Here is a 21,737-nt window from a genome sequence, read left to right as displayed (position 1 = left end):
GATTGAACAAGAGCAGGTTCAGATTGAACAAGGACAGGATCTGGTTGAACAAGGACAGGCTCAGGTTGAACAAGGACAGGCTCAGATTGAACAAGGACAGGCTCGGGTGAACAAGGACATGCTCAGGTTGAACAAGGACAGGCTCCGGATGAACAAGGACAGGCTCAGGTTGAACAAGGACAGGCAAAGATTGAACAAGGATAGGCTCATGTTGAACAAGGACAGGCAAAGATTGAACAAGGACAGGCTCAGGTTGAACAAGGACAGGCTCAGGTTGAACAAGGACATCCTCAGATTGAACAAGGACAGGCTCAGATTGAACAAGGACAGGCTCATGTTGAACAAGGACATCCTCAGATTGAACAAGGACAGGCTCAGATTGAACAAGGACAGGCTCAGATTGAACAAGGGCAGGTTCAGATTGAACAAGGACAGGATCTGGTTGAACAAGGACAGGCTCAGGTTGAACAAGGACAGGCTCAGATTGAACAAGGACAGGCTCGGGTGAACAAGGACATGCTCAGATTGAACAAGGACAGGCTCCGATTGAACAAGGACAGGCTCAGGTTGAACAAGGACAGGCTCAGATTGAACAAGGGCAGGTTCAGATTGAACAAGGACAGGCTCTGATTGAACAAGGACAGGCTCAGGTTGAACAAGGACAGGCTCCGGATGAACAAGGACAGGCTCAGGTTGAACAAGGACAGGCAAAGATTGAACAAGGATAGGCTCAGATTGAACAAGGACAGGCTCAGGTTGAACAAGGAGAGGCTCAGATTGAACAAGGACAGGCTTAGATTGAACAAGGACATGCTCAGATTGAACAAGGACAGGCTCAGGTTGAACAAGGACAGGCTCAGGTTGAACAAGGAGAGGCTCAGATTGAACAAGGACAGGCTTAGATTGAACAAGGACAGGCTTAGATTGAACAAGGACAGGCTCAGGTTGAACAAGGACAGGCTCAGATTGAGCAAGGACAGGCTCAGGATGAACAAGGACAGGCTCAGATTGAACAAGGATATGCTCAGATTGAACAAGGACAGGCTCAGGTTGAAAAAGGACAGGCTCAGATTTTACAAGGGCAGGCTCAAATTGAACAAGGACAGGCTCAGTTTGAACAAGAAGAGAATCAGATTGAACAAGGACAGGCTCATATTGAACAAGGACAGGCTCATGTTGAACAAGGACATGCTCAGATTGAACAAGGACAGGCTCAGGTTGAACAAGGACAGGCTCAGGTTGAACAAGGAGAGGCTCAGATTGAACAAGGACAGGCTTAGATTGAACAAGGACAGGCTTAGATTGAACAAGGACAGGCTCAGGTTGAACAAGGACAGGCTCAGATTGAACAAGGACAGGCTCAGGATGAACAAGGACAGGCTCAGATTGAACAAGGATATGCTCAGATTGAACAAGGACAGGCTCAGGTTGAAAAAGGACAGGCTCAGAATTTACAAGGGCAGGCTCAAATTGAACAAGGACAGGCTCAGTTTGAACAAGGAGAGAATCAGATTGAACAAGGACAGGCTCATATTGAACAAGGACAGGCTCATGTTGAACAAGGACAGGCTCTGGTTGAACAACGACAGGCTCCGGTTGAACAAGGACAGGCTCCGGATGAACAAGGACAGGCTCAGATTGAACAAGGATAGGCTCAGATTGAACAAGGACAGGCTCAGGTTGAACAAGGAGAGGCTCAGATTGAACAAGGACAGGCTCAGGTTGAACAAGGACAGGCTCAGATTGAACAAGGGCAGGCTCAGATTGAACAAGGACAGGCTCAGATTGATCAAGGACAGGCTCAGGTTGAACAAGGAGAGGCTCAGGTTGAACAAGGACAGGCTCAGGTTGAACAAGGAGAAGCTGAGAAAAAAATAAGATTGCTACAGCAGTGGCCTTAAACAAACGTGCCATGAATTGCTGTTCTATTCTGAAATTAGCATTAGAGTGGGCGAGACTACCTTTATTTTTCTAAGTTTACCAACCATCAAGAGAGCATTCCATTAACTTTGTGTGTGTGTGTGTGCGTGCGTGCGTGCTTGCGTGTGTGTGCATGTGTGCGTGCGCGCGCGTGTGTAATGTGTGTGTGCTTGTGTGCGTGAGTGAGTGTGCGTGTGTGCGTGAGTGTGCGTGTGTGTGTGTGTGTGTAATGTGTGTGTGTGTGTGTGTGTGTGTGTGTGTGTGTGTGTGTGTGTGTGTGTGTGTGTGTGTGTGTGTGTGTGTGTGTGTGTGTGTGTGTGTGAGTGTGTGTGTGTGTGCGTGTGTGCGTGTGTGCATGTGTGTGAGTAAGTGTGTGTATCAGCTGCAACCATTCAGATTGTTCAGATTTTTTATCTCTATTTTGTTATAGGGGAACATTCTATTGATCTTTTAGCCAACTGACTAACATAATGTATGGTAATATCTGCTGTAATATCAGCTTTACTGGTCCACTCTCCAGCCTTTCTCAGGTTACAGAGGAAACCCTAGCCCTTTGACTACAAGTCCCTATTGTAGGAGACAGATCCAGTTTCAGGTTTATTCCACTTGTTGTTTTCTTTACTCCTTTATTTCCTTGTTGCTTTTATCAGCAGCAGCTGGGTTGGGTTTTAGCATTTAGTTTTCCTCCAATACTTATTGCATTCTACCTGGTGATGCACAACGCATCACCGGGGGCAAACTACCTGCCCTCCAGGACACCTAAACCACCCGATGTCACAGGAAGGCCATAAAGATCATCAAGGACAACAACCACCCGAGCCACTGCCTGTTCACCCCGCTATCATCCAGAAGGCGAGGTCAGTACAGGTGCATCAAAGCAGGGACCGAGAGACTGAAAAACAGCTTCTATCTCAAGGCCATCAGACTGTTAAACAGCCACCACTAACATTGAGTGGCTGGTGCCAACACACTGACTCAACTCCAGCCACTTTAATAATGGGAATTGGTGGGAATTGATGTAAAATATATCACTAGTCACTTTAAACAATGCTACTTAATATAATGTTTACATACCCTACATTACTCATCTCATATGTATATACTGTACTCGATACCATCTACTGCATATTGCCTATGCCGTTCTGTACCATCACTCATTCATATCTTTATGTACATATTCTTTATCCCTTTACACTTGTGTGTATAAGGTAGTCGTTTTGGAATTGTTAGTTAGATTACTCGTTGGTTATTACTGCATTGTCGGAACTAGAAGCACAAGCATTTCGCTACACTCGCATTAACATCTGCTAACCATGTGTATGTGACAAATATATTTGATTTGATTTGATTTAATTTGATATGTAACACCACAGGTACATTTCTGACTACGATCATCAGCATGCCGATGTGAGAAAGTTGACATGAGAAAAACTGAATGGTGGTCTGTCTGCATTTTCACCATAGTCTCTTGAAGAGGGAGAGGGTCCGTTTATACAGCATACTGCTGATCACACACAGGCTTCTAGTTGAACACTGACCACACCTGTCTGTCCCTGTTATAGCAGGGAGAGGAGAGGTTAAATGTGTGTGCCATGGCTGTGCAGGCTGGCTCCATAGGGTGTGTGGCCCAGGAGGGATAGCAGACTGACAGGTGGTTCCACAGGGCCCCTTTTACAGCCCTGCATGGGGACAGGGGGTAACCCTTACCCCACACAGACACAGTGACCACAGTAAGCCCTAAACGTCAGAGGGCTTTAAACAAAACTTCACATAAACATATCTAGAGATTTTCATGCTCCATTTTATATGTAAATGACATATCTACATATTTCTAAACAAAACTGTTATCTCTTGGAATATAACTATATATTCTTGAATTACATAGCAATTTATAAAAATGTATCATCTAAAATATAAATCAGTGCTATTGAATCACATGATTATTAGTGATTGGTCTCAGTTTGCTAGTTATTAGTGTTATTTTAGAGTCTGTAAACGTAAGGGGCGGGAATTTAACCAACAGGGCGTGGCTTCACATCCAGAATGAAAGGGGTGTGTCTGCAGGCTGCTGATGGGGGCCAAAGGGCTTCGCGTGAGCGCTTCTTTGCCAAGGGAGAGGAGCAGAGAGTGAGATGGGACAGAGGGGACATAAACTCAACCGCTTCTCATAGCACTGTGGACTTTGGACAAGTTGACATTGACACTGTTCAAAATATTTTCTCTAGACTACAGTTAGGAAGTGGATGGTCAAACAAAACGGACTTTGACATTGTTATTTTTGGAAATATTAATGCATTTTTTAAGTGCGTAATGGCACGACTTCACCATGAACTATGTTTTTATTGGTAACATTATAAAGAAAGACTAAGCCTAATCTTGATTTTAAAGCGCATTGAATTGATCTAATTTAAAAGGCATGTTTCCTGCGTGTTACTCTCCAGCTCAGTATAGCGCCTCATGGGATGTAACAAATGGAAAGCTGGGTTCAACTTTGGACACCTGAAGGCACAGTCCAAACTTTCCGTCTTCTTTGCCATGATCATCATTTTCACGTACTTATTTTATTGTTTCACTGGGTACTGCGACTCCCTACCTATAACTGTATACGACCAACAGACTTTTATCAACAAAATCCTGCAAAAGGAAGGACTGGAGTATTCACCTCACCAACTGTCCGACGCGCACAAGAACAGTTCTCCCGGCTCGTTTGTTCGCGAGCTCCCCGGCGTTGACAGTGTTGACACACTCTTGCAGGGCAATGATAACGAACTGCGACCTGATAACAATATGTCTACAGCCAATAACTTCGGGAGTAAAACGTTTCCTCAAGCAATCATCATCGGAGTAAAGAAAGGAGGCACGCGCGCACTACTGGAGTTTCTGCGCATTCACCCGGATGTCAGAGCAGTGGGCGCCGAACCCCACTTCTTCGACAGGTTCTATGATAAAGGACTGGAATGGTACAGGTGAGCCAGTGCTGTTCCGAATTTCACTGTAATGTTTTTCTTTACAGGAGCACTGAAAACATCAACGTGAACATGGCCAAAAGATGGAAAGAGATATGATTTTCTATCATAAATAGCCTAATGTTTTGTTTTGGATTATTCAATAAGGATTGCCTGCTACCCAGGTAAAATCATAGTATTACAATCACTGTGACATAGGGGCTTGCTTGGTAAATACATTTTTTTCTTCAAATAGAGTAATTCATCTCACAATGACAAAGTATCAAATATTGTGTGAAACTGCCTGTCATCACAGGCACCAAAAGACAACAGACTCAGAAACACATATGTGGATTTACTATATATCAGGTGTGGCCTACATGGGAAATTCCATGGTAACAGAATTACACAGAAGACTCAGATTTTTCACTTTGAAATATATTCCAAACAAAAACCATTTATTTAAAAGTTTAACAAACCATACAATTTATACCATACATAAAAAAATACATTTATTTACATTTATTTTGGTAACTAGTGTTTGTCATTGATCAGCTCTCCTGAGCAGGCTCCTATCCTCCTCCACCTCCTCGTCCCTTCCTACAGTGTCACCTCATTAATATCGCCCAATGCCAATAAGGATCCTCTCTGAGAGCCCCTTGGTGCGACAGGGCATTCAGTCCCCTGCCAAAAAAATGCTGTTTATTGATGTGATGTGCTGCGGTTCTAAGTGTCTGTCCCTGTGTGTCCCCCCGGGGACCCCTCACTGTCACCCATATCACCTGGTTGGGCAGGTGAGCACATAGAGATTTGACACAGAGCCAATGAGAGGGAGAAATCAATACAGTCTGTTAATTCATATTGCAGATGTTGGGTATAAATGTCAATAGCAGCAATGGAGGAATGAAGGTCTCTCCCATCACAACTCTCTAAACTCTCCAAGCATATGCAGATTTTTTTTTACTAAAGAAATTAAGATCACACAGAAAAATGTCTCTAATGGTGTATGGCAGGTAGCCTAGTGGTTAAGAGCATTGGACTAGCAACCAAAAGGTTGCTGGTTTGAATCCCTGAGCCAACTAGGTGAAGAAAAAAAATATATGTTGCGTGGCACTTAACCCTAATTGCTCTGGATAAGAATTACTCAAATGTAAATGTACTCTTTCCTATCGTTGACAATGTAGCCTGTACTCTTCTGAATGTACTGTCTTTCACTGTCCTATAATTTAATTTGTGAGGCCAGGCAGTCGAGCCTACAGTATGGCACTACAGTAGTTACAGGCCTTTGATGGTGTTGAGAGACCTTTTAACACCGTCCCAGTGCTTTGTTGCAGCTGCACGGCGGCTCTCTAGTCTCTCTTCTGTCTCATAAATGTGTGATGAAATGGTTTTAGTCTTTCCTAATCTGACGACAGGTCTTATCAGCACTGTGTGGATTGGCCTGATGTAATGACAGCTCAAGCATTAGCTCGGACAACTCAGGAACATGGAGATTCGGGCCCTGTCACGGTTCAACATCACATTATGGAGTACCTGCCAGTCAGCGTAGGGTAAAGTTGCCCAAAGCCAAGGCTTTGATCTAAAGTCAGTGTTGGGTCTTTTTCTCTAAAGTTTTAGGTTGGGATTGGGGGATGGGAAGCTGATCCTTTTTATTGTGATTTTTTTATTGGTTCTTATCTAAGGAGAAGTGTGTAGCGCTGTGCTGGAGTAATGAAAATGGTGTCAAAGCACCCCAATCAGCCAGTCTCTCATCATCACCTGCTCCCTCTGCTCTCCTCTCACCTCCTTCCGCTCTTCTCTCACTCCCGCCTCCCTTCTCCCTAAACTCTGCGTCACTCGGGCACTGCATCTCAGTGCTAGAGGCGTCACTACAGACACCCTGGTTCGAATCCAGGATGTATCACAACCGGCTGTGATTGGGAGTCCCCTAGGGCGGTGCACAATTGGCCCAGTGTCGTCCGGGTTTGGCCCGGTGCAGGCCGTCATTGTAAATAAGAATTTGTTCTTAACTGACATGCCTAGTTAAATATATATATATTTTTAATCTCACCATCCTCTTCTCTTCTCTCACCTCCCTCCTCTCTTCTCTCACTCCCTCCACTTTTCTCTGACCTCCCTCCTCTCTTCTCTCACTCCATCCTCTCTTCTCTCAATCCCTCATCTCTTCTCTCACTCCATCCTCTCTTCTCTCACTCCCTCATCTCTTCTCTCTCTCACTCCTTCCCCTCTTCTCTCACTCATCCCCTCTTCTCTCACTCCATCCCCTCGACTCTCACTCCATCCTCTCTTCTCTCACTCCCTTCGCTCTTCTTTCACTCCATCCTCTCTTCTCTCACTCCCTCCTCTCTTCTCTCACTCCCTCCTCTCTTCTCTCACTCCACCCTCTCTTCTCTCACTCCATCCTCTCTTCTCTCACTCAATCCTCTCTTCTCGCACTCCCTCCTCTCTTCTCTCACTCTATCCTCTCTTCTCTCACTCCCTCCACTCTTCTCTCTTTCACTCCTTCCCCTCTTCTCTCACTCATCCCCTCTTCTCTCACTCCATCCCCTCGACTCTCACTCCATCCTCTCTTCTCTCACTCCATGCTCTCTTCTCTCACTCCCTCCTCTCTTCTCTCACTCTATCCTCTCTTCTCTCACTCCCTCCACTCTTCTCTCACTCCATCCCCTCTTCTCTCACTCATCCTCTGTTCTCTCACTCCCTCCTCTCTTCTCTCACTCCCTCCTCTCTTCTCTCACTCATCCTCTGTTCTCTCAATCCCTCCTCTCTTCTCTCACACCCTCCTCTCTTCTCTCACTCATCCTCTCTTCTCTCACTTCCTTCGCTCTTCTCTCACTCCATCCTCTCTTCTCTCACTCATCCTCTCTTCTCTCACACCCTCCTCTCTTCTCTCACTCCATCCTCTCTTCTCTCACTCCCACCTCTCTTCTCTCACTCTATCATCTCTTCTCTCACTCCCTCCACTCTTCTCTCACTCCCTCCCCTCTTCTCTCACTCATCCTCTGTTCTCTCACTCCCTCCTCTCTTCTCTCACTCCATCCTCTCTTCTCTCATTCCATCCTCTCTTCTCTCACTCCCTCCTCTCTTCTCTCACTCCCTCCCCTCTTCTCTCACTCCTTCCACTCTTCTCTCACTCCCTCCCATCTTCTCTCACTCCCTCCCCTCTTCTCTCACTCCATCCAGGGTATTACACAGGGTATTATAATGTCTTGTGTAATGATTTATGTATCTACACGGTACTATACTAGTAACTGATATGAAACCGAATCTGTCCCCTGTCCTTTGAAGGCAATTCAATCATTGTTTTATGTGTGCAACTGAGGAATAACATTCGGGTTACCAAAGCAGTTATAGAGTACCTCTGTGGCGTAAGGGCAACCTTATAAAATGTTGCTATTCACATTGACATAAAGTGAAACCTATCCATTCATATCTGGACTGGATTCACTCCAGGCACCGTTTAAGAATGCATTTAGACTGGACTGGAAAGTGTCACTTAAACATATTCTTTGACAGAGCTCTTAACTTCAAAGTATTATTACACTGCTTTGTGTTTGGAATTGAACACTGTCCTCTGTCTTCAGTTGGTAACCAAATAAAACACATGGCCATGTTAAAAGGAAGCGTTTGGCAAATTGTTTTAGAAGAAATGTTTATATGTGGGGAAAAACACTCGATGCATTTGGAAATGGTAATGTGGCTTTGTGGGAGAGAACATGTTTCAAGGGTTTAGCTCTTTCTACTCTTTCTGTGTGTGACTGTGTGTGTGTGTGTGACTGTGTGTGTGTGACTGTGTGTGTGTGTTTCCATTGCATATGTGCATGTAGCCTAAGCTTTACCCGATGAGATCCAGTCCCGTGTCTATCTCCCTCTCCCCATTCTCCTCTGCCATCCACCATTAAACCTATCCACATCTTTTCATTACACCATAAATAGCCAATAGATATACATGTAATTTCCCATATTGATCAGTTAAATAGGGTTTCCTATTGATTCAGCTCCTGGCACCTTTATCAGGGCACTGCAGGGGAGGTTCATTACCCGCTGAATATTCAATCTTGTTGACAAGGTGTTGTTGGCCCGTCAACCAGCGACATTTATACCCTACACACATGGTTACACCTAGAATGTATTTATGCTGCAGTGATATTCTAGTTAAGTCTGTGAAACGTGTGGTGATTGGGGGGACAGGGTTCTTCAGAAGTATATTTTCTTTCATAATTCAGTGTAGCATTGGTCACAGTATCCAGACTGGAATGACCGGCTCTTATTTCCTGCAAGTCTTTTTTTTACCAATCACAAGGGATTCCACTGTGGAATTCGGAGGCATATGTCGAAGGTTTGGAAATGGAGTGTTAGAGACAGAGAGAGTGTTCTTTGACCCAACAAAACGTTTTTGGAAGGGCCTTTCATGGTTCCAAGTAGGAAGCATGGAAATAATTGTCTTTGAAATAATCAAATGTATAGAATCGGACTGAACAAAGGAGACCTTTGTTTGAATGTCCACTGGTCGTCTTGTCTTTGTGTCATTATGCAGAATGAGAGCAAGGATAAACATTCTCTACTGTGACCATTGACAATCATAAATGCTGCCTCCTCAACTTTTCAGAAATAAGATTTATCTCAGGCTATGGCGCCGTACGATCAAGGAAAGATCTAGAATATATGCATGGCATGCTTTCAAGCAACCAAAGATCTAGAATATATGCATGGCATGCTTTCAAGCAACCAAAGGAATTCCTTCAAGATTGATATCAATATGCAAAATGAAATGGGGAAAATGTAACTGAATAATCGAACATGACTTGATAAATTGGTTTGGGGACGGGTATGGATTTTCAATCTTGAGAAAAACCCATCGTCCAACTCAGTCATCAATATTTTGACAGCTCATAATTGGCCGACCTTTCACCTTCAGTATGGCATGCACTATCCAATCAGATGATAGTTAATGAAATAACTGGAACGTATAAGAGATGTGAAAATGATAACTAGATGAGTATTTAGAATTGGACAGATGGAAACGTAATTGGACTTCCTTTCCAACCCTATAGTGTGACAGAACAAGGGACTGACTATTACGAATCAATGTCTTCGATAGCCAGATGCCTAACCTAATTACATCTGAACAGGACTATTTAACTAACAGATCGTCAATTAATATAAGTGTTAAAGTAAAAACTGGGTTCCCTATACTGTTTACCAGTGCTGCATTCACACATACTGTAGCTAGGAACATTACTGTTGAATTTCTAAACTCAGTGTGACAAAAAGGTATGCTAGTTATGTTTGAACTAGCAGATGTAGACTACTCTGATGCTCTTTTACTATAACAATGTAAAACTAATCCAGAGATTTTCACTGCCACAATAATGACCGTTTTCTACCTTCTCTCCCCCCATAACAAATACATTTGAAGCAGATGGAGCAGCAGAACTGTGACAGTATTTATCCAGTAGGCTGGATTCCTCTCAGCCTGCAGGTCTCTAACATGACTCCCAGGTTACGGTGATTGATCAGGGCTCATGTTTGGTGGAGTGGAAAAAATGATTCCCCACTCCGTCCCTCCCGACCTCCTCCTCTCATGTCCCTGTCACAGCAAGATGGATGGCACAGCTATAACAACCTCACATGGCACTACACCTCTCTGTAATCACAATACACACCCAGTCAACACTGATAAACAGAAATGTCTTGTTTTCTGCAAGGCTGTGATTATCGAATAGTGGACTAATGAAATTCTAGTTATCAGAGATTGTAGTAGTGGTTGTAGTGACTGTAGGATAGAAGTGTGAATGTTGACAAGGACAGTTTTGTTTTTGCACCAACACCGGAGTTACTCTGTTTAGTTACACAAGGAATGAATCCCTGCCTACACTTCAACTTGCCTAACCTTATCTTAACCAGGGCCCATTCCCGTTTAGAGTGTGCTTATTTGCCTTAGTACCTCAACAAGGGCAGAGAGTTGTGTAGGCTATTCGATAGTTATTGGAATATAATTCAGCCAGGAGCTCTTTTGTGCACCATTTTACCTAGGACGCTTTAAGTTGACTTCTACCCCCATCACCCAGCCTACCATCTTCTGTCTAGAGAGGCTACTGGATCACTGACTTTAAGTTGACCTCTACCCCCATCACCCAGCCTACCATCTTCTGTCTAGAGAGGCTACTGGATCACTGACTTTAAGTTGACCTCTACCCCCATCACCGAGCCTACCATCTTCTGTCTAGAGAGGCTACTGGATCACTGACTTTAAGTTGACCTCTACCCCCATCACCCAGCCTACCATCTTCTGTCTAGAGAGGCTACTGGATCACTGACTTTAAGTTGACTTCTAACCCCATCACCCAGCCTACCATCTTCTGTCTAGAGAGGCTACTGGATCACTGACTTTAAGTTGACCTCTACCCCCATCACCCAGCCTACCATCTTCTGTCTAGAGAGGCTACTGGATCACTGACTTTAGGTTGACTTCTACACCCATCACCCAGCCTACCATCTTGTGTCTAGAGAGGCTACTGGATCACTGACTTTAAGTTGACCTCTACCCCATCACCCAGCCTACCATCTTCTGTCTAGAGAGGCTACTGGATCACTGACTTTAAGTTGACTTCTACCCCCATCACCCAGCCTACCATCTTCTGTCTAGAGAGGCTACTGGATCACTGACTTTAAGTTGACCTCTACCCCCATCACCCAGCCTACCATCTTCTGTCTAGAGAGGCTACTGGATCACTGACTTTAAGTTGACCTCTACCCCCATCATCCAGCCTACCATCTTCTGTCTAGAGAGGCTACTGGATCACTGACTTTAAGTTGACTTCTACCCCCATCACCCAGTCTACCATCTTCTGTCTAGAGAGGCTACTGGATCACTGACTTTAAGTTGACCTCTACCCCCATCACCCAACCTACCATCTTCTGTCTAGAGAGGCTACTGGATCACTGACTTTAAGTTGACTTCTACCCCCATCACCCAGCCTACCATCTTCTGTCTAGAGAGGCTACTGCATCATTGACAGCTTAGTGTGTGTTTGCTGTCTCAGCCATTAAACCGTCTCTGTTTAATGACTGGCTGGCTGGCTGGCTGGCTGGCTGGCTGGCTGGCTGGGTGGGTAAGAGATAGTAATGGTCCTTTGTAGCTCAGTTGGTAGAGCATAGTGCTTGTAACACCAGGGTAGTGGATTTGATTCCTGGGACCACCCAAACGTAAAATGTATGCACACATGACTGTAAGTCCCTTTGGATAAAAGCATCTGCTAATTTGCATAGGAGGGAGGAAGGGAGGAAGGGTGAGGTGGAGAGAATGTGAGAACACACCTTTTTTTATTTTAAACCTTCTTAGGAAAAATGTTATGGGTTAATAGCGTAACAGGAATTGGTTACGGGTGTGGTGGTTATGTTTAATTGTGAGGAAATGTGCCTGATTAAAAGGAGAACTCTGCCTGAAGGAGATCTCTGGAAGAAATTGTCTGTGGAATGTGAACATTATCTGGGAAGTTCACAATGAGAAATCGGAAGAAAAAAAGACTTGCTCTCTTACAAATTGCTCTCTCTCTCTTTGTTGTACTGTGTATTTTAGAGACATGCTCTCTCTCTCTCACACACACACGCACACACACACACACACACGCACACGCATGCACACACGCACACACACACACACACACACGCACACGCACGCACACACACACACACACACACACACCACTTACTGGGTGTGGATCGGTCCCCTAATGACAAACACTGCATTCCCTGCAGTCCCTGTGTTCTGCCGGCAATAATCCCCATTCCTCAATTAAAACAAGTCAAGGATGGGCCGACAACCACAAGGAGTGGGACATTTTAACAGTTTAGGAAGTGGTTTTTCACTGCAGTTCAGTATTGAGTCTTCTCATTGGTCTAGAGTTGGGTAGATGCCAGGTGGCCAATGGTTGGAGCCCATATTGAGTCCATTAGAGAGTTCTGAGGTGTACTTGTAAGTTTTATTCATTTGGAAAAGCTAGCTAATTAATGGAAACATGTGGGCGTTTTAGCACAGTAGCAGACCCTGAGGAGAGAACACTTTAGCATTATGTAAAGTATAAGACGATAATGTTTAACTTTGGTTCAAAAGGGAAGAGGCTGCTTTTATAAAGTCAAAAAGACAACTCTCAACTTCATAAGAAGCCCTTCAGATTTCACAATAATGTATCAAGGCTGGAGTGCATTTCTGATACTGAGGTTTCTGCTTTTCCATAAAGGTAGTTGTTAGTAAGAATAACTACAGTGCAGTGCAGGATTTCATACTGAAACCCTCGGAACAATTTAACCTAATGAAGTTACTAGAGCCCCCATAGTCAACTGGTGGACAGCGGTCCAGATGCGGACCCAGAACAAGGTAAAACACCTTTGGGGGGGAACTCGGTGGGATTTCGACCCCTGGTATCATCTGAACACACAATTTTGTAGAATTTCAGGGAATGAGCTTTAAAACAGCAAACAATTATCTGCCTCATGCAACATTTGTAAAATTGCAGGAAATTAGCTTTAAAACTGCAAAATGTTCTCTCTGCCAACAAGAGAGGTGTGAACAGTTCGGGGTCGCATGGGTTGCGAGTTGGGGGTTTGTTATTACGCCGAAAAATAACATTATCCATCCGGACCTTTGCCACCTAGGAAATTTGAGTGACCGGACCTTCTCAAATAGTACTTGAGAACCCCTGTACTAGAGGCTCGTTTTACAGTGTTATCAATTACTGGGGTCAGGCTGAGGGAGGAAGGAAGTGACCCTCCAGTAATCTGTCCATCTCTCTCTTCCTCCTCCTCTTGTCTGTTCATCGGTTCATCTCAGGGTGGGGGCCCCCGGCCACTGGTCACCCACGGATAAATCCTTACAGCCAACAGCTAACCCACTGTGGGCCAGGCAGTAACACAGTGGAACACACAGGCTGATTTTCCCATTCGATAAGACAGAGGTGGGCAGTCAAAGGGGGGCAGACAGAGGGAGGGAGACAGAGGGAGGGAGACAGAGGGGGTGGATGAAGGGGGCAGGCAGTTGGGGGCAGACAGAGGGAGGGACAGACAGAGGGGGCCAGACAGGGGGACAGACAGAGGGAGGCAGACAGAGGGGGGCAGACAGTGGGAGGCAGACAGAAGGGGCAGACAGAGGGAGGCAGAGAGAGAGGGCAGACATAGGGGGCAGACAGAGGGAGGCAGACAGAGGGGGCAGACAGAGGGAGAAGACAGAGGGACAGACAGGGGGGGGGGCAGACAGAGGGGGACAGACAGAGGGAGGCAGACAGAGGGAGGTAGACAGAGGGGGGCAGACAGAGGGGGGCAGACAGAGGGGTGTAGACAGAGGGAGGCAGACAGAGGGGGCAGACATAGGGGGACAGACAGAGGGAGGCAGACAGAGAGGGGCAGACCAAGGGGGCAGACAGAGGGGGGGCAGACACTTTTCTCTGTCTTTCACTCTCTCATATATATATAGTATACTCTCCCATCTCTTGCTCTCTCAGTCGTCAGTCTGGAGTCTTGAGCTGTTCTCCCTCTCTCCTCTCTCTCTCTGTTTCTCTACACTCTCTCTACACTCTTGGTTTCAGGTAGAACCATTTTGGGTTCTGTGTAGATCCCTCTGTGGAAAGGGTTCTACATGGAACTCAAAATGGTTTTACCTTGAACCAAAAGGGTTCTACCTGAAACCAATAAGTGTTCTTCCAAGGGTTCTCCTATGGGGACAGCGAAGAACCATTTAGTTTTTTTCTAAGAGTGTACACGCACACAGACTCTGTTATTACCTCTCCTGAGGAAGCTGTGAGGCTGCTACTCACTCATTCTTCTCAATGTTGCCTGCTGTAGTAATCTCTGTATTAGTTGTCATGTTCACTTTTCCCCCTGGTAGACACATTCTTTAGGTCTTTCTTACTGACCTACCTCACTGATCTACACTTCCTCAACAAATAGAACTCTCCGTCTCACCATTTCCTGCTGTGTGTGTAGTCAGGCAGCCTTGGTGTACAGAAGTGTATGTGGCCCAAACTGTGAATAATTTTTCATTGCTTTCACACAAAACCAAATTTGCAGCGTTCAACAGTTGCATCATTAGTACACATTTTCCGGCAAAACAACAGGTGAGATGTGCATCTATAAATGATAATTTAACTACATACAGTATGTTCCCATTTTTACATGTACTGACATATGAAATATATTGATTGTTTTGTGTTTTTCAGTAAGATCTAAAGGTTGCCTCCCACAGGAGGGAGAGGCAGAATATTATCAGAGGCGCAGGAAATTGACATTGTTGACATGGTAATACGGTCAGCACAATGACAATTGCCAGAGTCCTAGTGTAAGGGTCCTGTGTGTAGCTGGTGTAGAGAGTCAGGCGCAGGACAGCAGATATGAGTAATCAACGTATTTACTCAAAAAGACAAATTTACAAAGTAACATCACGAGCCCTCAAAGACGGACCGAATTTCAATAAACAATCACTCACAAACACAACATGGGGAACAGAGGGTTAAATAATAAACAAGTCATTGGTTGAGTGAAGCCAGGTGTGTAATACAAATACAGAACAAATGGAAAATGAAAAGTGGATTGGCTAGAAAGCCGGTGACGTCGACCGCCGAACGACGCCCGAACGAGGAGAGGGACCGACTTCGGCGGAAGTCGTGACACCTAGAGAAACATAAAATAAGGATGAAGCAGTTGTACACTGTAGCCTTTGAGAGAAACAGTGAACGTGTGAAAGAACTCTGGTATCAATATGTCCAGGTAAGATGTCTGTTCAATAACCAAACAGGGTACAAACACAGCTACTCATAATGTAAAGTACTCATAATCAACTTGTGCCAGCAGAGGAGAGAGGGGCAAGAAACTCCACTACCTTCGTTGTTGTGTGGGATAATGTGGCATTCCACCACTCTGCTGCAGTGAGACTGGTTTGCTGCACATCCCAGGATGTCAGTACTCCATACTCCCCCTTCCTAAACCCCAGAGAGGAGTTTTTCTCCGTGTGGAGGTGGAAGGTTTATGACCACCATCCACATGACCAGATGTCCTTAGTGGAAGCCATGAATGCAGGGTGTGGAGACACTTCTCCTGAAGACTGCCAGGGTGTGGAGACACTTCTCCTGAAGACTGCCAGGGTGTGGAGACACTTCTCCTGAAGACTGCCAGGGTTGGATTAGACATTCAAGAAGATACTTTCCAAGATGCATCACCAGAGACGACATAAGATGTGATGTTGCTGAGAACTTGTGACCAAACGCAGGAGAGAGGGACAACTAGAACCCGCACAGTGCTGTAAAGTATGAGTGATTATACTATACATGTTGATGAGAACTAAAACCCTCACAGTACTGTACAGTATGTGTGATTATACTATAAATGTTGATGAGAACTAGAACCCTCACAGTACTGTACAGTATGAGTGATTATACTATACATGTTGATGAGAACTAGAACCCTCACAGTACTGTACAGTATGAGTGATTATACTATACATGTTGATGAGAACTAGAACCCACACAGTACTGTACAGTATGAGTGATTATACTATACATGTTGATGAGAACTAGAACCCTCACAGTACTGTACAGTATGAGTGATTATACTATACATGTTGATGAGAACTAGAACCCTCACAGTACTGTACAGTATGAGTGTTATACTATACATGTTGATGAGAACTAGAACCCTCACAGTACTGTACAGTATGAGTGATTATACTATACATGTTGATGAGAACTAGAACCCTCACAGTACTGTACAGTATGAGTGATTATACTATACATGTTGATGAGAACTAGAACCCTCACAGTACTGTACAGTATGAGTGATTATACTATACATGTTGATGAGAACTAGAACCCTCACAGTGCTGTACAGTATGAGTGATTATAGTATACATGTTGATGAGAACTAGAACCCCCACAGTACTGTACAGTATGAGTGATTATACTATACATGTTGATGAGAACTAGAACCCTCACAGTACTGTACAGTATGAGTGATTATACTATACATGTTGATGAGAACTAGAACCCCCACAGTACTGTACAGTATGAGTGATTATAGTATACATGTTGATGAGAACTAGAACCCTCACAGTGCTGTACAGTATGAGTGATTATAGTATACATGTTGATGAGAACTAGAACCCTCACAGTGCTGTACAGTATGAGTGATTATACTGTATATGTTGATGAGAACTAGAACCCTCACAGTGCTGTACAGTATGAGGGATTATACTATACATGTTGATGAGAACTAGAACCCTCACAGTACTGTACAGTATGAGTGATTATACTATACATGTTGATGAGAACTAGAACCCTCACAGTGCTGTACAGTATGAGGGATTATACTATACATGTTGATGAGAACTAGAACCCTCACAGTACTGTACAGTATGAGTGATTATAGTATACATGTTGATGAGAACTAGAACCCTCACAGTGCTGTACAGTATGAGTGATTATACTGTATATGTTGATGAGAACTAGAACCCTCACAGTGCTGTACAGTATGAGTGTTATACTATACATGTTGATGAGAACTAGAACCCTCACAGTGCTGTACAGTATGAGTGATTATAGTATACATGTTGATGAGAACTAGAACCCTCACAGTGCTGTACAGTATGAGTGATTATACTATACATGTTGATGAGAACTAGAACCCTCACAGTGCTGTACAGTATGAGTGATTATACTATACATGTTGATGAGAACTAGAACCCTCACAGTACTGTACAGTATGAGTGATTATACTATACATGTTGATGAGAACTAGAACCCTCACAGTGCTGTACAGTATGAGTGATTATACTATACATGTTGATGAGAACTAGAACCCTCACAGTACTGTACAGTATGAGTGATTATACTATACATGTTGATGAGAACTAGAACCCTCACAGTGCTGTACAGTATGAGTGATTATACTATACATGTTGATGAGAACTAGAACCCTCACAGTACTGTACAGTATGAGTGATTATAGTATACATGTTGATGAGAACTAGAACCCTCACAGTGCTGTACAGTATGAGTGATTATACTATACATGTTGATGAGAACTAGAACCCTCACAGTACTGTACAGTATGAGTGATTATACTATACATGTTGATGAGAACTAGAACCCTCACAGTGCTGTACAGTATGAGTGATTATAGTATACATGTTGATGAGAACTAGAACCCTCACAGTGCTGTACAGTATGAGTGATTATACTATACATGTTGATGAGAACTAGAACCCTCACAGTACTGTACAGTATGAGTGATTATACTATACATGTTGATGAGAACTAGAACCCTCACAGTGCTGTACAGTATGAGTGATTATACTATACATGTTGATGAGAACTAGAACCCTCACAGTGCTGTACAGTATGAGTGATTATACTATACATGTTGATGAGAACTAGAACCCTCACAGTACTGTACAGTATGAGTGATTATACTATACATGTTGATGAGAACTAGAACCCTCACAGTGCTGTACAGTATGAGTGATTATACTATACATGTTGATGAGAACTAGAACCCTCACAGTACTGTACAGTATGAGTGATTATAGTATACATGTTGATGAGAACTAGAACCCTCACAGTGCTGTACAGTATGAGTGATTATACTATACATGTTGATGAGAACTAGAACCCTCACAGTACTGTACAGTATGAGTGATTATACTATACATGTTGATGAGAACTAGAACCCTCACAGTGCTGTACAGTATGAGTGATTATAGTATACATGTTGATGAGAACTAGAACCCTCACAGTGCTGTACAGTATGAGTGATTATACTATACATGTTGATGAGAACTAGAACCCTCACAGTACTGTACAGTATGAGTGATTATACTATACATGTTGATGAGAACTAGAACCCTCACAGTGCTGTACAGTATGAGTGATTATACTATACATGTTGATGAGAACTAGAACCCTCACAGTGCTGTACAGTATGAGTGATTATACTATACATGTTGATGAGAACTAGAACCCTCACAGTACTGTACAGTATGAGTGATTATACTATACATGTTGATGAGAACTAGAACCCTCACAGTGCTGTACAGTATGAGTGATTATACTATACATGTTGATGAGAACTAGAACCCTCACAGTACTGTACAGTATGAGTGATTATAGTATACATGTTGATGAGAACTAGAACCCTCACAGTGCTGTACAGTATGAGTGATTATACTATACATGTTGATGAGAACTAGAACCCTCACAGTACTGTACAGTATGAGTGATTATACTATACATGTTGATGAGAACTAGAACCCTCACAGTGCTGTACAGTATGAGTGATTATAGTATACATGTTGATGAGAACTAGAACCCTCACAGTGCTGTACAGTATGAGTGATTATACTATACATGTTGATGAGAACTAGAACCCTCACAGTACTGTACAGTATGAGTGATTATACTATACATGTTGATGAGAACTAGAACCCTCACAGTGCTGTACAGTATGAGTGATTATACTATACATGTTGATGAGAACTAGAACCCTCACAGTGCTGTACAGTATGAGTGATTATACTATACATGTTGATGAGAACTAGAACCCTCACAGTACTGTACAGTATGAGTGATTATACTATACATGTTGATGAGAACTAGAACCCTCACAGTGCTGTACAGTATGAGTGATTTTTTTGTCGTTATCACTGCAGCCCAGGAATTTCAGGAATTTGTTTTTTGTTTCAAACATTTTATTTTTCACAAGTAAATTACTACATGCAAAGATACATAAAAAATAAAGGCTATCGAAGCAAATTGCTGCATTTCTGATTTATTCTTGTTACATTTACTTTAGTACTGATTTATGTGAAAAATCATTCAAACTTCAGAGAAAAGTTCCTCATTTATGTAATGCTCCCTGTTGTTAGTGGTTTTTTGTCATCGTGTCAGAGTGACAATGTACTGTATGCTTTCTGAATGAGAATTGTTGCCAGTGTTATGGTCGAACAAGTTTATTTTGAGACATGTATGAAGTGTTTTGGTGGTTTGAGTGAGTTTTGGAGGTGAGATTAACTGTTTGGCCAATATGCATGTTGGTATTGCAGACTGTGTGAAGAATTTTGAAAAAGTGGCTTCAGTATTGACCGATGCTTGTTAGCAATTGAAAAAAAAAACTCCTGAAGCCTTCATTCTTTCTTCCCAGTAATTACAAGCCTTTTTCTCTGCAGAGTAGCAAAGCATTGAGTCTAAAGCATGGGGCAGAGGGTTAAACTCATGATGTCACAGTGCGTTTAACCCTGCAGATGACACTGAACTTGTAGTGACAGAAATACAGTCCCCAATGATGGGAATTGAGTACAGAAAGTCTTCTCAACATTCCTGGACACTGTGTGTCCTCATAATTTACAATCTCCTATGGAAGTATCCCTGAGAGAGAGAGGGAGAGAGAGGCTGAGCTTAAGACATCTTGCATTACAAGCATGCCCATGGCCCCGGTGGTCTCATCCACTGAATCAAAAGTGTCTGCCTCTGACCTTCAGGGCGGAAAGGCCCATATTCTCTCTCAGAGGGGTCTGGCAAGGGTCCCAGAGTAAAGTTACACAGATAACAGCATACATGGTCTGAGCTTTGGGACCAACAGGGAAAACACTTATACCCAGGGACCAGCAGAGAAAACACTTCCTACCCAGGGACCAACAGAGAAAACACTTATACCCAGGGACCAGCAGAGAAAACACTTCCTACCCAGGGACCAGCAGGGAAAACATTCCCTAACCAGGGACCAGCAAGGAAAACACTTCCTACCCAGGGACCAGCAGGGAAAACACTTCTACCCAGGGACCAGCAGGGAAAACATTCCCTAACCAGGGACCAGCAAGGAAAACACTTCCTACCCAGGGACCAGCAGGGAAAATGCATCCTACCCAGGGACCAGCAGGGAAAACACTTCCTACCCAGGGACCAGCAAGGAAAACACTTCCTACCCAGGGACCAGCAGAGAAAATACATCCTAACCAGGGACCAACAGGGTAAACAGTTCCTACCCAGGGACCAGCAGGGAAAACACTTCCTACCCAGGGACCAGCAGGGAAAACATTCCCTAACCAGGGACCAGTAGAGAAAACACTTCCTACCAGGGACCAGCAGAGAAAATACGTCCTAACCAGGGACCAGTAGAGAAAATACTTCCTACCCAAGGACCAGCAGAGAAAATACGTCCTACCCAGGGACCAACAGGGAAAACACCTCCTACCCAGGGACCAGCAGGGAAAACACTTCTACCCAGGGACCAGCAGAGAAAATACATCCTACCCAGGGACCAGCAGGGAAAACACTTCCTACCCAGGGACCAGCAGAGAAAATACTTCCTACCCAGGGACCAGCAGAGAAAACACTTCCTACCCAGGGACCAGCAAGGAAAACACTTATACCCAGGGACCAGCAGAGAAAACACTTCCTACCCAGGGACCAGCAGAGAAAATACATCCTACCCAGGGACCAGCAGAGAATACACTTCTACCCAGGGACCAGCAGAGAAAATACATCCTACCCAGGGACCAGCAGGGAAAACACTTCCTACCCAGGGACCAGCAGAGAAAATACTTCCTACCCAGGGACCAGCAGAGAAAACACTTCTACCCAGGGACAAGCAGAGAAAATACATCCTACCCAGGGACCAGCAGGGAAAACACCTCCTACCCAGGGACCAGCAGGGAAAACACTTCCTACCCAGGGACCAGCAGGGAAAACACTTCCTACCCAGGGACCAGCAGGGAAAACATTCCCTAACCAGGGACCAGTAGAGAAAACACTTCCTACCAGGGACCAGCAGAGAAAATACGTCCTAACCAGGGACCAGTAGAGAAAATACTTCCTACCCAAGGACCAGCAG

At 44.0% G+C, this 21,737-nt stretch overlaps 1 protein-coding gene across 2 annotated transcripts in view; it reads left to right on the top strand.

Annotated features, from left to right (window-relative positions):
• Nucleotides 1-4,250: 4,250 nt before the first annotated feature.
• Nucleotides 4,251-21,737, top strand: part of LOC139381450 (heparan sulfate glucosamine 3-O-sulfotransferase 6-like) — a 63,181-nt gene continuing 45,694 nt past the window's right edge. The window contains exon 1 of one of the 2 annotated variants that reach the window (XM_071124989.1): nt 4,251-4,886. In XM_071124989.1, coding sequence (XP_070981090.1) covers nt 4,378-4,886 — 509 coding nt within the window. In that variant the 5' untranslated portion in view covers nt 4,251-4,377. The remainder of the gene's footprint in view (nt 4,887-21,737) is intronic. The other variant, XM_071124988.1, reaches the window with a different exon arrangement.

This window comes from Oncorhynchus clarkii, chromosome 23 (genome assembly GCF_045791955.1).
Source record: "Oncorhynchus clarkii lewisi isolate Uvic-CL-2024 chromosome 23, UVic_Ocla_1.0, whole genome shotgun sequence".
Classification (NCBI taxonomy): domain Eukaryota; kingdom Metazoa; phylum Chordata; class Actinopteri; order Salmoniformes; family Salmonidae; genus Oncorhynchus; species Oncorhynchus clarkii.
The sequence above is the reverse complement of the archived record's forward strand: the minus strand, read 5'-3'. Positions and strand labels throughout refer to the sequence as shown.